The sequence below is a fragment of the Mytilus galloprovincialis genome, chromosome 2 (genome assembly GCF_965363235.1).
Source record: "Mytilus galloprovincialis chromosome 2, xbMytGall1.hap1.1, whole genome shotgun sequence".
NCBI lineage: Eukaryota > Metazoa > Mollusca > Bivalvia > Mytilida > Mytilidae > Mytilus > Mytilus galloprovincialis.
Window position 1 is genome coordinate 108248120 of NC_134839.1, and position 16282 is coordinate 108264401.

Genomic DNA, 16282 nt, shown 5'->3' on the forward strand with positions numbered 1-16282 from the left:
GTAGTAGAAAAATACCGTATATCCGTTCTAAAAAAATGAACGAATCTAATAAATATAAAAGACTGGCAAGAGAAGCACACTTTATAAAGGTCTTTCAGCCTATATTAAACGGATCTACGTAAACATGTTTGATTTATCTCCACTTACCATTATTGTCTGATAATAGAAGTACTACTGGAGGATATTGTTCGTGTGAGGAAAAATACTGCAAATTCTGCCTACAGGTGCATCACCCATCAAATTTTCACAGTAAGGCAACCGAAAATAACTAAAGGACATTTTGCAATGTTACCTGCATAAGTATAAATGTATTTACATTCTATAATGTTGGGTTTGTGTCCACAAATATGTTCGTGAGTTAAAGCAACCTTTCCACTAACGCCTCAATGGCCATATGAGTGATATCTTTAAGAAGCCTCTTCTCCCAGTTTCAGCATTTAAGACAATCGGGTCACAAACTTGGTGACTTTTACCACAAGATAATAGAACATTCACTGGAGTGTTGCCGAGCAACAGGTTCTGGAAAGCTAAATCATACATCATCCAAACGGCATCAATAAGAATTGCTAACCGTTTTAATATTTATTCACTTTGGAATGTCAATAAACACAGTCACGAGTATCGAGTTTTGTTTGTATTATAATGTTCAAGATTTGGGATTAAATCAGTAGACCAAAACCTACTCAATTAAAAAAGCTTTTTTACTCATACAATCAGTATTGTTAAAATAATTGACACTGACGAAAGCTATTTGTTAAGTCGAATTATTTGTCAACACGATTTAATAAAAACATCTTCCTATTATACCATCTTATATTAGTGCCTTTATGCAAATCTTTCGACTTATATATATAAACAGCTGATCTGAAAGATATACTATCTACTTAGCTATATACATCATATACTGTGTTACAACTCTAGATAACGACAACGACGAAAGGCATTACTCGACTAAAGAAGCTTTATTAACAAAACAACCGACTAAATCTTCTAGTAGCTATAAACAGTGCGTCACCAGCAAGGATCTGGCATTAGTCCATTCCTCTTTCCATTAGAAAGGCCTTTCTGGATCCAACTGTTTTGTTGTAATAATGCACACTGTCAAAACTCTTAACGCAGAAATTACATATCCTGAAATTAACTTCTACTAGTAAAACATATTTATGAATCTGATTATGGCTCTTTTAATTTAAATTGTAATGAGATTTTGATCAAGAGTCACAAAAACCGTGAATACGAAAATCCCTTATAAAGCATCAAATAGTTCCATGCTGCTATCTGTTTATCCTTCATAATTACAAGACCAGAAAGTAGAACAATGTGTTTTCAGATCTGTGCAGACGAAATCAGATTGAGAATAAAACTTTCAGATAAAAGAGATGACTTTAATTTTCTAATGGTCCATCCTTTCATTTAGCGGTATTCCTGCAGCACCAGCATTTGTTATTATTTCAAGATTGGTCAAGGACTAGCGTTTTCTATCCTGTTTTCATTGTTTATGTTATTAAACTGTCAGAATTAGCAATTCTTCAATCAGGTCTTTTAAGGGGGTTCGCGGGTCTAAATCATTTATATAGGATTTCTCTATATTTTTCTATAAATGAACTTTATCTTATAGTTAATAGAACAATAAAATAAAAAAATGTGGTCACCGTTCATTTTCGCTCACAATCTGCCTTCGAAAGAAGCATACATCTTTGTAAAAGAGTTTTTTTTCTGTTGAACTAATAGGAGAAATAAAGGTAATATCGAAATAAAAAAAGAAATTTATTACAGAAATCGCTCAAATTTTACAATAATTTAGTTTAAGTACAGCATATATCGAAATTATATTAAAAAATATAGGTCACCGATGAGTTAAAAGAGATATTTCAATTTTAAAGCCAAAAAATAGCATTTTTCCACCAAAGGGAGATATTTTGGAACTTTTTCAATGATGTTTACATTTTAAAAGTCATCTTGGGCCAACACGAATTAATTGTTTTGAATGTTTTTTGTACCATATGATAAAGTACAGAGGCGGATTTAGGGGGGGGTCCCAGGGAGCCCGGGCCCCCCCTTTTTGGGAAAAAATTTGGTTGCTTATATAGGGAATCACTGAAGCGTGACTGGAGCGGGCCCCCTCTTAGGTCACTCAGTGGGCCCCCACTTATGAAAATTTCTGGATCCGCCACTGAAGTAACAACTACAAAAGGTAATAAATAAAATTTGTAATGAAAAACAAATGTTTAATTTTTTTCTGAAATTTTTATACCCTCGAGCCTCCTTAATAAGGAAAGTTTAAATCTTTGCATCTCCCTATTTTTTTAATAGATTTTTTTCTCCAAATAATTTCTTTTACACAACTAAAGCAAAGCATATTAATTTATATTGCATTTTGTACAATACGGTCGGTGCTATCATGACCGTTCCCTACATTATTAGTACATCTATTCTTTGGCACACTCCCATGTAAGAAATGTCATTACTTGTTTATTTTTTTTTAATTTATTTTTATAATTCTAGTATTAAAGACCTATTTTGATGTTGTTAAATCTGTCCTTGACAACAATTTTACATAATTTGTCTATTTGTGAAATAGGTTATTACTATATAATGAGTGATTATGAGAGTTAACTAAACGGATATGAGTGATTGATGAAATTAAACATAAATGTCCAGAATACCACTTACTTTGATAATTTAACAATTTAAAATTAAACTGTGTTTAGTCGGTTATATTTCATTTTTTGTCCTGAAAATTATATTAAATTGTGATCTTTTGTAGTCGCGACTAAAATAACCGAGATATTTTTTTCTATATTAAAAACGGACGATGAAAAAGTTGTATTAATTAAAAATTATACTTATAGCTCATCCTACTCAATATATTTATTAAAGTTATGTACACCGGTATGTAAACATTACCACGTGTATTTGTTTATAAATTTACACGTGTTTGAAAGTATATAATAGGTTAAATGTTTTTCATTAGTCGAGTTAGAAATGACCTTAATATTTGAAAAAGGTCATTTCAAATATTTCGTGCTATACTTTTGGCGGTTTTGTAAATTAAAGATATTGTCATTCGAGGTTCGCTTTTGATGCAGTAAAGTTTTGCAACCTCCCACCCGACTTAATGTATTTTATTTGTGTTATTTTTTATTAATGTGAATAATGTGTGTAAGAACAGAATCTTTATTTGATTCCTAATATGTATTTGCGTACATAATGAAATTTGTTTTTATTTTTGTAGATTGGTTTTTTGTGTTTGTTACCTGCAGCGGCCTAGGCAGACAGTAACACTGATGAACATTTTTTACATTGCATTTGTCTTTAATAAAATTAAAGCTTTGCTGCACACTGTCAGGCGAGCTGATCCCATACAAAGGTGTTGAGTTTATTTTGTAAATCTTCGCTTGAAGTTATGAATTAGAACATAATTAAAAATATGTTGGACACTATCGATTGAAAAATGCTGTGCACTTTTGTTCGTCCCTGAAGAAGATGATAAAATTAAAAAACAGCTGAGTTTCCCTTGAAATGGTCCACTCAAGTACACAGTTTAAATCACCAATTATTGTCAGGTATCTATTGTTCATCTATTGTCCATGTCAATCAAAACAGCTCATTTCAATTATTACCTGTAGGAAAGTTCTCAAACCTGTTTCACAACTTAGTTTATTTTGGCACCTTCTGGAGGAATGAAAAAAAGTGAACTGCAAAATCCTGGCAAGTTTTTATTTTTCTAAAGCATGAAACATATTTGAAATTTATTTATCTAGGGCACGCTATGCCTTAATTTTTTTTACAGATGCGCAGGTTTGTCTGTAATTTTGAGGTAAAAATACGGCCATTTTAGCCAAAGGGTTCACATGAACCTTAAAACAAATACATGTATAAAAGAAAAGAAATGATATGGAGTATCCATGCATTGCACAAAATATATAAATGCAGAGGAAAAAACACTATAAACAAAGGTACAGCGCTTTTGTTGCTGTTCTTTGTCTCACAATAGAACCTTTAACACAGAGAATACAAACTCTCGCCATATATGCGTTGATGAGTATACATGATATATATATAGACAAATGTACACGATGAAATGTTCGTTTACCTCATTTGTTATTGTCTTTAAAATAAAGGTTTTACCAAAAGTATCTCTAAACGTAACATTAACAAAGATCCATGTAAATGAAGTCAAAGTATAATAAACATAAACAAAACGGACATGTACACAGTACAATCATCCCATACACAAAATATAACCAACCATTTGCATATATAATCTAATAAACAAAATAATCGTAGCGTTGACCATGAAAATCAAGTCATGGTCAAATGAATCCGGCTACAAGAATGTTTTCATCATACAACGAATATAGTTAAATAGCTATTGCAAATAACATTAAGCGAGACACATTTTATTACTACAACTTATCTTGACATAAATAATCCATCAAATAAGTTTAAGGGTAGATGAACACTGACAGATACGTGTACACTATGAATTAATTTCACATATCAAATATAGTTACTTACAGTATCTGAGAATCAGAATGACCAATACAAACTGCACATTGATCAAAGAACATTGAAAATGAAGTCCAGATGAACCCTGCCACATCGACAAATCACAACCATGAAAATGAGGTCAATGTTAAATTAAACCTGCATGACAAATGTGTACACCTTTTATACTGAAAATAAAATTGCTTATATAGAATCTGAGAAACATACCTAACCACAAAAACTTAAAAATGACATATCAATCATGACAATGAGATCAGGGTCAGATGAATCCAACAAGTTGACTTACTGCTTATTCGTATTATAGAAAACACTCATCAGAAAACTTTAACTTGATCTCTGATCAATGAAAATGAAAATGAAATTAAGGTCAGATATACTCTGTATGTCGGACATAAAGACCTTGGAAAGGTCTCATATGCCGAATATATTTAGGATTTAACTTATAATATGTGAAAAAATACGTGACAAAAAATATAGTTATTTTACACAAGCAGTGATGGTAATGTTAAACCTTGCTATACATGTTCCTCAATATTGACGCAGATGGACGACTCCACACGGAAATCTATGATAAACGGGACGATTTCAACTTCCCAATTATCAATTTCCCATTTCTCAGCAGTAACATACCCTCTGCCCCTTCGTATGGTGTTTACATATCACAATTGATACGTTATTCTCGTGCATGTTCACACTATACGGACTTCATATACAGAAGTGTGCTCCTTACACAGAAACTGCTTCAACAAAGTTATGAGGAGGACAGATTAAACTTGACACTCCGTAAATTTTATGGACACCATCACGAATTTGTTGATCCATATAATGTGTCTTTGACCAAACTAGCTAAGGACATTTTTACCACATGGTAGATTGTGGTTTGTCATTACGTCGTCTAATCTTTTAATTACCGAACGTGACTTATTCCCGATTGTGACTGTTTTGCTGAGTGTGAATTCGCATTACTATAAGACGTGTTACGGTACTTATCTATCCCAAATTCATGTATTTATTTGTAATTTTCATCGGATTTTGTCAAATTGGTTGAAGTCTTTTTTATTAAATTCATGTGTTATGGTAAAGAAAATTAATCATCGCCTTCATTTATTAGTTTTGATTTTGTTCAACGTAATCTGTACGATTTTTATGTTTGAAGTTAGATTCAAAACAAACCGGACATATATATAATATAGTTAATTGCTATTGATTAGTGTTGCAATGTGCATTGTGTTTAAATGTAATATCAGTATTTAGTTCTATTATAATCTTAATTCAATCCTATTTTTATCTTATTTTTTAGAAATAATTTTTCAAATATGACGTCATATTTGTGCTGTTTCAGAAATTCAAATGTCTGCATGACGTAATATTGTACCTTTTCAATACTTCGTATGTGACGTCATGGTTATGACTTTTTGCGTTCAGGCCTGGTTTGTCACTGAGTCGGGTGTGTCTATTTTCTGTGTTGGTCTTCAATGTATTATGTATTATGGTTTTGTTTTCTGTAATTAGTTAACGTCAGTTTTATCATGTAAATCTTTTATATTCATTTGATAAAATTTACTATTTGCAATAGCATAAATTGTTCTATATAATAAGGATGTTCTTATCACAAGCAAAAAACCCTAGCCGTATTTGCCACAACCTTTTTCAACTTTTGATCCTCAGAGCTGTACAACTTTGTCCCCCCCCTTTTTTTTTACTTTCGAACTTTTATATCTGGGTGTCACTGGTAAGTCTTGTTTGGACGAGGCGCGTTTTTGACGTAATGAATTTTAAACCTGATGCCTTTTGTTATCTATTATTCATGTGTTTCTATGCCTAATACGTTCTGCTATTTATTTGTATTGTAGTCCTGTATTATTATGTTGTCATTTTATTGTTATATTTAACAATGTCATCAAAGTGCGAGGTTTAGCATGCCACAAAACCAGGTTCAACCCACCATTTTTTTCTTTAAAAATGTCCTGTACCAAGTTTGGAAAATGGCCATTGTTATATCATAGTTCGTTTCTGTGTGTGTAACATTTTTACGTTGTGTCGTTTGTTTTCTCCTATTTTTGAGTGTGAATTCACATTACTATAAGACGTGTCACGGTACTTTTCTATCCCAAATTCATGTATTTGGTTTTGATGTTATATTGGTTATTCTCATCGGATGTTGTCTAATGCTTAGTCCGTTGTTGTGTGTGTTACATTTTAATGTTGTGTCATTGTTCTCCTCTAATATTTAATGCGTTTCCCTCAGTTTTAGTTTGTTACTCCGATTTTGTTTTTTGTCCATAGATTTATGAGTTTTGAACAGCGGTATACTACTGTTGCCTTTATTTTCCTGTTGTCCAAATGATTGGATGTGCAAAACATCCAAATTAATTAGTCCACAAGATGATTGATTTTCAAACTGCATTCCAAGAAGGAAAAAACAAGTCCAAGAAGACTATGCACAAAATTATCTGACCTAAAAAAATATCAGTCTTGATCTATAACTTGACATGGTTATATACCAATTATCAAATCAATATCTTCAAGGATGCTAAAAAAAGTACGTAAATCCATTTATTGTGGTGATTTTTTTAAGCCAAAGCACCATACCTCTGCACAAAACCATCAGACTGGAACAAAATTTAAATTCAATCTGTAACTTTCCAAACACAATGCAAATAGACCAAATCATCCTACAAAATTAGGAAAGGGAAAGGCAAGTGTGAAAGGGACAAATTCAAACAATGATGACAGATAAAAATAATATATAGACAAATATATGAACACACCACAAAGTCAACGCTGGAGTATGTCTCAACGGAATACCCCCATCGACACCTCCAGAGAACTTACATAATAGGATAACTGGTAATAATAGCCACACGAAGACCAAGAGCTAAATTGTATTTCTTTATACAAAATTAAAAAAAAAGCTATCTACGTTTAAAACACTTGCAACATCTCTGGGGGGTTCGTAACTGACCCGTTTTTTAAATTTTAAATTTCTGTTCATTCTCAATATACGCTCATTTCAATTGGCAGTCTAAATTACCCGACCTTAATTCAGGACTGCTTCTTTTACAAGACATATCTATTGGTCATTTGCTTTCCTCCTGAACATACATGAAATATTTGCCATAAGACATTGAGAAACCAGGAATCAATCAATCGTACAATCGTGAATTGGAAACCACCAGTAAATTTACTGAAAGAAGACTTTTCTGATCTAAAACTCCTAAAAACAAATTCCTATTGACCAGACACAGATAGATCGTATCAAATTTTTGAATTTTTTGAATTACTAAGGCTTTCTACCTCAGGCATACATCACCTTAGCTGTTTTTGGCAAAACTTTTAGGAATTTTGGTTCTCAATGCTCTTCAACTTCGTACTTTATTTGGCCTTTTGAACTTTTTGGGATTCGAAAGTCACTGATGAGTCTTTTGTAGACGAAACGCGCGTCTGACGTATATACTAAATTTAGTCCTGGTATCTATGATGAGTTTATTCATAACCATGTTTGTGAGGTCCGTCTCATGTGAACATGCACTAGGTTAACGTATAAATAAAAATATTTATTAGCCTGAAGATGGTTTAAAGGATTTTTTGTTGCTGATATTTGGAGAACTTACGATTGAAAAGCTAACTTCATCGTCTATATCTAATGAATACCGATATATGAAAATCCAAATTTATTTTAAAAAGAAATAAGAGATAATAAACCGAAAAGGTTAGTTATTTCGAGCCAGGTACGGAATCAGAGCTGTGCATGAGGGAGATATATGTATTCCTTAATTTAAGATAATTTTAAAAATTTTGTAAAAGCAAATTTAAGAACACAATGTTCGTATTGTCATGCCACTACCGAACAACTGTCAACTGGGTTGGTGATATCCTTGGAGACTAACAATCCACAAGTAGAGGTATCGACACAGCGACAGAATTACCATTAGAAGTACTACTTTTATTACAATATGTGCATGGTTACTCGATAGATGTTTCAAGTATTTAAGGGAGCGCATGTTCATGGTCCAGAATGTTGGAATGTTATGTATTTCTTCACAGGATATACCTCTCATGGTGCAATCTAATCGTCTGTAGGCTGAAGTGAATTTAGACAACACTACTTCTGTTATTTTTTAAATCTTATAATAGTTCCATTAAATACTGAATCTGTATTGAAAATGGTAGAAGGATCTGATAAAACATTACAAACAAACACTGTACTTCTACCTTGGGAATCAATCACAATGTCTTTCGCTGTTTCTATTTTTAGTTCCATACCACCTGTCACATCAATATTCGAACGCTTTGTTGATATATCTTCAGAGATGCTTCTATTCTCTTCTACTGCAATATCAGAAATCAGTTTTGCATCTACAAAAAATTTTCAATAAATCATATTTTGCCACTCGTAAATTATCATGTCAAAATCATGTCAAAATATCAAATGTAAAGTCGTGTCAATAAAGATATGTTTGCTATGATGTAATGAGTGTATATTGAAGAATTGCTAGAATTTCTCCTTAGTTTAAGTTTGTAACCCGGATTTGTTTTTCTCAATCGATTTATGAATTTCGAACAGCGGTATATTACTGTTGCCTTTATTCGTCAATGATTTCAACGAATCCTTCATCACAGCTTAATCAAAATAGAAACTGACGTTGACTTAATATAAACACTAGGAGATGTTGTATGAATGCAAATGACAAAACTTTTTATAAGAATTTTAAAAACGAAGTTATTTTACAACGGTCTACTTAGTTCAGATACAGAGCACTACAAACACAATATTAAATCATTTTTTCAAAGACATTGTTATAAGAAATTGCTGAATACCTTTGTTTTGTGGTGATTTGTCGTAAATACCATCGACATCAGTGAAGAATATAACGTTTCTGACATCATTTTGCTTTGATATCGTCTGAAATAAATCATGTGAAATCATAATATATTTATAAAATGATGTGTTCCCTATTGGATGAATATTTTCACGTTATAAAATATCAAAGACTTGGTTCAATCACCGTCTGTTATTTTGCAACAATGTCAAAAACTTTGTACTTTCTTTCTCTTTAGTCATTTCCCCCCTAAACAGTTGTTTAAATCATTGTCTTTAGTATTGATGGTTGATAGTTACATCATTGAGAATGATTTCATCGGTTCTTAATTCAATAGTGACTGATACAAGGTTAAGTTTGTTATATCTTATACAAGAGAACTTGAATTCCGGAGTACGAATTATAATACAATTCTTTTATCTACACCTTTTTTTTTATTGAAATCGTTGTTGATGGACTAAGATCTATAAATAGCCTTTAAAAAGTTTTAATTTTTAAACTATGATATCTTGACTAGTTTTAATCAATCTGCTCTTGCATTTAAAATATATACATATCTGTAGATCCCCGTTAACACACGTTACAAGTTTTTCCAATTTTCCTACCTCATGTTCAATGATTTGACACCTTGATACATAGCATCGGAAGAAATTAATGATGATCTGAATGATACATATGAATGTATTATAAATAATACGAATCTCATTTGTTAATAGAGATGATGGCCAGTGTCCTAAGCTACTTTAGTCACCTGTCATTTGATATTTTATTGTATTGACTAAGAAATCCTAATCAAACAGAAAATAAATTAGATTTATTAAAATCAATGATTCGTTAATTAATACATTAATAATTGGTACCAATGGATACGTCATACACATGTTTACCTTAATGATGGTATCCCCACTCAAGATAATACATCCTGACGTCGTATCAAACACACAGTCACCGTGCAACACAGGTACAAACCCATTCGCCAAAACATCGTTGACAATTTCGATGTTATGTTGGATTACTTTTCTGTTGTCGGTTTTCCAACATCCAAAAGCCTAAAGGAAAAACAACAAACATTAATGTGCTATGGAGTTTTTTGCATTCTTGTCTTTCAGTTTTGCTTATCTACTCTTCTATATGTCATTTTGTTATACTTTGTTTAAATAGTTGTTTATTTTTATAATTATTAAGATTATATTAACACAATTTTGACTGCCAAACCACCATTTTGTATTTCCTACTGTGGATTCATTTTCATTCCTAGGATATATATTTTCGTTAATTTCGTGGGTAAAAATGAACCACGAGATAAAATGGTCATCGAAACACGAATGATATATTATTTTATGCAAAATTTGGCAAAACCACGAAATGAAATATCCACGAAAATGCAATATTTTCCCAATCCACGAAAATGAATGAATCTACAGTATTATGTCTGTTTGTTTGGCGCACACGTTGTTGTCAATGTAATGGAATTATATGCGACTCGTACAAGTGAGAAGTTTAGCTAGCTATCCTATACCAAGTCATGAATATGACAATTGTTTTCCATTCGTTTGGTATGGTTTAGTTTTGATTTTGCCATTTGATAAAGGACATTCCGTTGTGAATATTCATTGGAGTTTTTGTTTTGTTTGTTATTTTACTTTTTAAACAAGGATTGAAGCTTTATAACATTAAAAATGAGTTAAATATGGTAATATTCTGAAAGTTACCATTATTATTGTGGCCTGTTATCTATTTCTCATAGCATAATGAACGGAATGTAGTATAAGTGATACGAAAAATTTGACCATTTAGTTGGCTTTTTCTGCAATATGTTACGAAATTAACACATTTATATTTGCTAATCGTTAGGTCAATGATACTGTCAAAAGTCACATTTAACCATTGGCAATGGAGAAAAATGCCAACACTTTGAAACCGAGTGAATATCGAAGGCAAACAAATATATGAAGTTTTCGAAGTTAAGTTGTCATCAGTACCTGAGCTCCATAATAAAACATCAAGTGAAAAAGTTTGATAAAAAGTATTTAGCTTCGAGTATTTGAATAGTATAGCTGTGGTCATATACATAAAGGTGAGTTTCTCTAAAAAAAAAAATGTTACAAAAATATTTTAATCTTTTCTTGAAGTATATTCTTTGTAGAATATGTTATTGCTAAAAAAACAGAGAGTAGATACCAAAATACTACACAGTTGTCATATGTTTGAATTGTACTTCTTTCATCAACACCAACATCTGACTAGATATCTCCACCATTTGTCATGACAACAACACAGCAGTTGAGACATTTATCAACAGTTACTTACCGGTATACCAACAGCGTTTACTCCATGTTGACACAGACGGTTAACTATTATATTATTTAGCTGAAATAGAAATAAAGAAAAAAATATTGTCCATATACAATACATTAAAAACAATAAATAAATTTAAGAATTTTAAAATGATTATTTTCTGAAAAAATAAGTTCAATGATAACAATTTGAAAAAATAATGTTGTTCCTCTTTTAATTATAACTCATTTGACAAACACAATATCCTTTAGCACCTGACGCCTCAATCTTTTCTAGATATTTCTATATAACGAATACAATCTAATTAAGCTAGCGTAATGGCAATTCTATGTTAAAAATACAAATATGAGGGATTCAAAAAGAAGTATTTCCCATACCTTTGTTACAGACACTCTAGTCATACAAAATCCGAGTTTAGTGTCTTCACTTGTAAAACCTGCATTTACGTTGAACTGTTTGGCCTGATGGTGACCGAACGACCTACAATAAATCGTTTCCTGTTTGCATAAAATTATCGATATAGCTTACAAAAATTATATTCTATAGAAACAAAACTGTTGTTCATTAATTGTTAATTTTCTGTAACTGATTTACTATTAGCAGTTTATAAATAATAAAATCACAACACTACCAAAACATTGATTTCCAGCTTATAATATACTTAACTGTATTTACTATCAGTGGGTTGACATTTCTGCGTGTGGACTTTAGGGTTGAGATCTCACAAACAAGTTTAACCCCGCCGTATTTTTGCGCCTGCCCCAAGTCAGGAGCCTCTGGCCTTTGTTAGTCATGTATTATTTTAACTTTTAGTTTCTTGTGTACAATTTGGAGTTTAGTATGGTGTTCATTATCACTGAACCAGTATATATTTGTTTAGGGGCCATCTGAAGGACGCCTCCGGGTGCGAGAATTTCTTGTTGCATTGAAGACCTGTTGGTGACCTTCTGCTATTGTCTGCTCTATGGTCGGGTTGTTGTCTCTTTGGCACATTCCCCATTTCCATTTTCAATTTTATGTATCCCCGAGGGTATCACCAGCTAAGTGTCCAGTACTTTGATACTGGCATGAACATACGGATATTGTGTTATTAAAATTCTCTGTACATTTTTCAAAATTAAGGAATATAATTGCATCATGTAAAGCTGTAGTTCCTTGACGGCATTGGTTATAATTTTTGTTCCTGCTCTGCAATTATTTTTTAATAAGTTTTTGATTATCAGATATTTTGAACATGAACATCACTGAAGGGACTCTTATTATCAAATTGCACATCTAGTGCAATACAATTGGTACCGTTAATATTATCATTTATGTAGATTAAGAATACAGGCTTTTATTGGTTTATAAGCAATCTTACATCAGACAAAATACATACCCAGCCCCATGTACAATAACTATTCGTTTGTTATGTTGTAGAAAGTTCCTGACAATACAGCATGCATTTGTCAGTTCGTCATCTTTCAGGGTTTCCAACTTGTCTTTCACGGTTACTGCACTTCCGCCAAATTTAATGATAATGTCGACAAACATTGTTTATAATGATATTTCGGTTCTTGTATGGTATAAATCATTTGTTACTAGTATGTTTTTTATTCTGTTTAATTCCTGTAGATAAAAGTAATACCGGTTGTCTTTATGATTTAGATACTTATGCATTAATGGCGTTAGAGATTTTTGTTCAAATTCTTTTATAAATAAGAAAGAATAGAAATTCATTACGGCAAATATATCTGATATATTTATTAAATAATAAGGTTTACTCTTGCGCCTCACGCAATGGGCAACTGAACAGATTCGAAGCTATGGCAGTTAAAATGATATATAAATACACTTTCTAAAACGGGTACTAAATGAAGAAACGGCATAAACTTAATTAAGCCATTACTCCAGAGTGTGTGACGCATTGTGTATCAATACTTGTCTAAATCAAAGACCAACCTTCAAAAACTTTTGCAAGGCTAATGAACAGCTTGACTGTTATGTATATGTATTGTATGGTCGTATGTGTTTTGTAGTTAAGTCGTGAGAGTTGTGTCCCTTTGTATGATGACGATTTATATTTGTCATGTGATGTTATCTTATCCGTCTTTTTGAAATAAACGTGCTATGGAAAAAGATGTGTTTTTGTTCCTCGGCACGGGGAGGCAAGTATATGTACTCCATGCGCATGTTCGTAATATTACAATGCATTTGAATATAGTTAGTGCAATCTCATTAAAATCCAGTGGAGGGTAGCGTATCAGAACATCGGATTTTAATGAGATTGTAGTTAGTGTGAATCCATAAAGCATATTTTATTTTTCCATGGATAATGGAAAATGACCAAGGTTGTGCTATAAAGGCAACAGTAGTATATACCGCTGTTGAATGTTCATGAAATGAGTCCCGGGGTCACAATTATAACCGAGGGTAACACATCAATTGTAAGAATAGAGAACAGAACAACACTGAACTACAACAAAAACGTTTATGAAAACAATCAAAAATAATTTTTAATTTTGGATGTAACGTGTCTTCTGATTGGCTGACGTTACTTTGTTATCAGCCCATAGACATAATTTAGCCATGTGACCGTGACGTCATCAACGTTTTTTCATGGTTTTCTACGGTTTAAAACGGAATTTAGAATTTAATTATAAGAAATGACTGTAATATTTTTTCTGTCTATTCGAAATAATATAAAAAATGTGGTGCACACTGTTAAATTACCCGCTACGTGCGTTATTCAGTGTGCACCAAATTGTTTATGTTATTTCTTCATAGACAGAAAAAATATTACAGTCATTCCTTAAATAAATAATTTGGCTAGTAATCTATAAAAGAAGGGTAACATAACATGCCAAAAATAGAAATGTAGACACCAATACATCAGGACCAGGACTGTTTTTAAAACATGCGATACTAAGATCAACCCAACATCAAACACCTTTAGCCTTTAGGTGAACACAAAAACCTTATATTAAAAAATAAATAAATAGGAACTTACATTTACACCTCTTGACTCTTGACTCCTTCAAACAAACGCGTGTCGATGTTTATTGTTTTGATTTATTTGTAATACGATAGTTGTATACATTACCTTTTAACTTAGAGTTATCTTTCTTTATCCACTTGATTATGTTGGCGTTATTTAATTTTTATGTTGTTTTTTTTTCAATTCGTCTTTTTTTGTTCATGAGGTTTTCTCTCATGGTTTAGTTGACCAATAAATCCCTTCTAACCTTTATTTTCTACAAAGCAAAACCAATGATGCGAATAAAATGTGATGAAAATTTAGCTACCAGTAAAAAGTAAAAAATAAAAAACCAACTCCAAGGAAAAACCGAAACGGAAAGACTTTTATTAAATGGCAAAATCAAAAGCTCAAACAAAAGACATTTTCTTATGTGAAAATGGTGAATTAAATCTGGTTTTATAGCTAGCTTAACCTCCCACTTTGTGAGAATCGCTTAAAGTTCTATTATATTGACAGCAGTGGGTGAGCAAAACATTATAGTTAATAGGAAGAAACGTAAAAATATGGGTACAACAGTCAACTTTTAATAAAATCACTATTAAAGAAAATGACTGTTTCAACAAAGAAACACTTAATGGCATAAATATATAGACAAAGTACATAAGCAAAATAAAAGACAAAAACTCAATTTGATTATTAGCATAATAACACAATGGCTAGATAAGTACCGGTACACGGCATACGTTTAATTAAAAACAATGATGATGAAAATACACAAGTACAAAAAAGGGAACTTTAACACTAAATTAAGATGATAAACATTACAACGTCAGTACCTAGAATCTATAATTCAATACCATAACGTATTATTTGTGAAGTTAATACGGAATATTAATCAATAAGGTCTTGATATTTTCTAATGGAGTTGTATTATAAAACAAGACGAAACTTTTTTTGTATAAGGTAGGCGACCCACTGATCATAGATTCTGTGATAGTAAATAAAGTATTTGTTTTGCATTTTTCACAAATCTGCAATTTCACAATTCAGTGGTTTTTTTTTCTTCTTTTATAATTAATATTTGGTGGACTGGATTTTTACGGACTTATTCATAAAATAAAAGATATCCGTATTAGAAAAACAAGCGGCAGACGTGCACATAACAACGCTTTTAACAATTTACTTCAAACTTTTATAAGAGTTTAACATAATCTTTAGGCAAAATTTGGCTGTGTTTGCATCAATAAAACAGATTTATTAATGTTCTGCATGGTGCAGAAAAATCATTTAATTCATATACTAGACCCTGCCAACCCCTAAGCATTTGCCAGTTGCACCGGTTTTTTTACTGTACTCCAAAACATTTGCGATGAACCAATGTTACTAGAGTTATACAATAAGACAAACAACAACAAAATGTGGCAAAATATGTACTGTGAAAAAAAGGAATACAATTATTCAAGCAAAATAACAGTATACAAAACTTTATGCTACAACCTGTTTAATGAATCACAAGAACCATCAAATGTTATTAATTAAAAAATTAGTAACCTCAACTATTTTTACGACTTTTTTTTTCCTATTGTTTATGGCTTTATGGTGAATTAATGTTTATTAAATTACACTCTTGCTTATATTTAAAAAAAAAAAAAAGAAAGGAGACTGTAAAATGTAGATATTGTACTTTCTC

At 31.6% G+C, this 16282-nt stretch overlaps 1 protein-coding gene across 1 annotated transcript; it reads right to left on the bottom strand.

Moving 5' to 3' along the window:
* Nucleotides 1-8437: 8437 nt before the first annotated feature.
* LOC143065319 (uncharacterized) lies at nucleotides 8438-14708 on the bottom strand. The gene is made up of 7 exons (XM_076238826.1): nucleotides 14623-14708; nucleotides 13012-13241; nucleotides 12011-12113; nucleotides 11646-11705; nucleotides 10223-10384; nucleotides 9334-9418; nucleotides 8438-8871 (listed from the first exon to the last, which is right to left on the bottom strand). Exons 2-7 carry the CDS (start codon nucleotides 13164-13166, stop codon nucleotides 8627-8629), a joined length of 810 nt encoding a protein of 269 aa, XP_076094941.1. The 5' UTR covers nucleotides 13167-13241; nucleotides 14623-14708; the 3' UTR covers nucleotides 8438-8626.
* Between the last annotated feature and the right edge of the window lie 1574 nt (nucleotides 14709-16282).

Coding starts and splice junctions, on each gene's coding strand:
- LOC143065319 (XM_076238826.1), bottom strand. CDS start 13,166: ATGTTTGTCGACATTATCATTAAATTTGGCGGAAGTGCAGTAACCGTG. Junction 9,419..10,222: donor GTGGGGATACCATCATTAAG/GTAAACATGTGT, acceptor GATTTATTTCAG/ACGATATCAAAGCAAAATGA. Junction 8,872..9,333: donor CAAATCACCACAAAACAAAG/GTATTCAGCAAT, acceptor AATTTTTTGTAG/ATGCAAAACTGATTTCTGAT.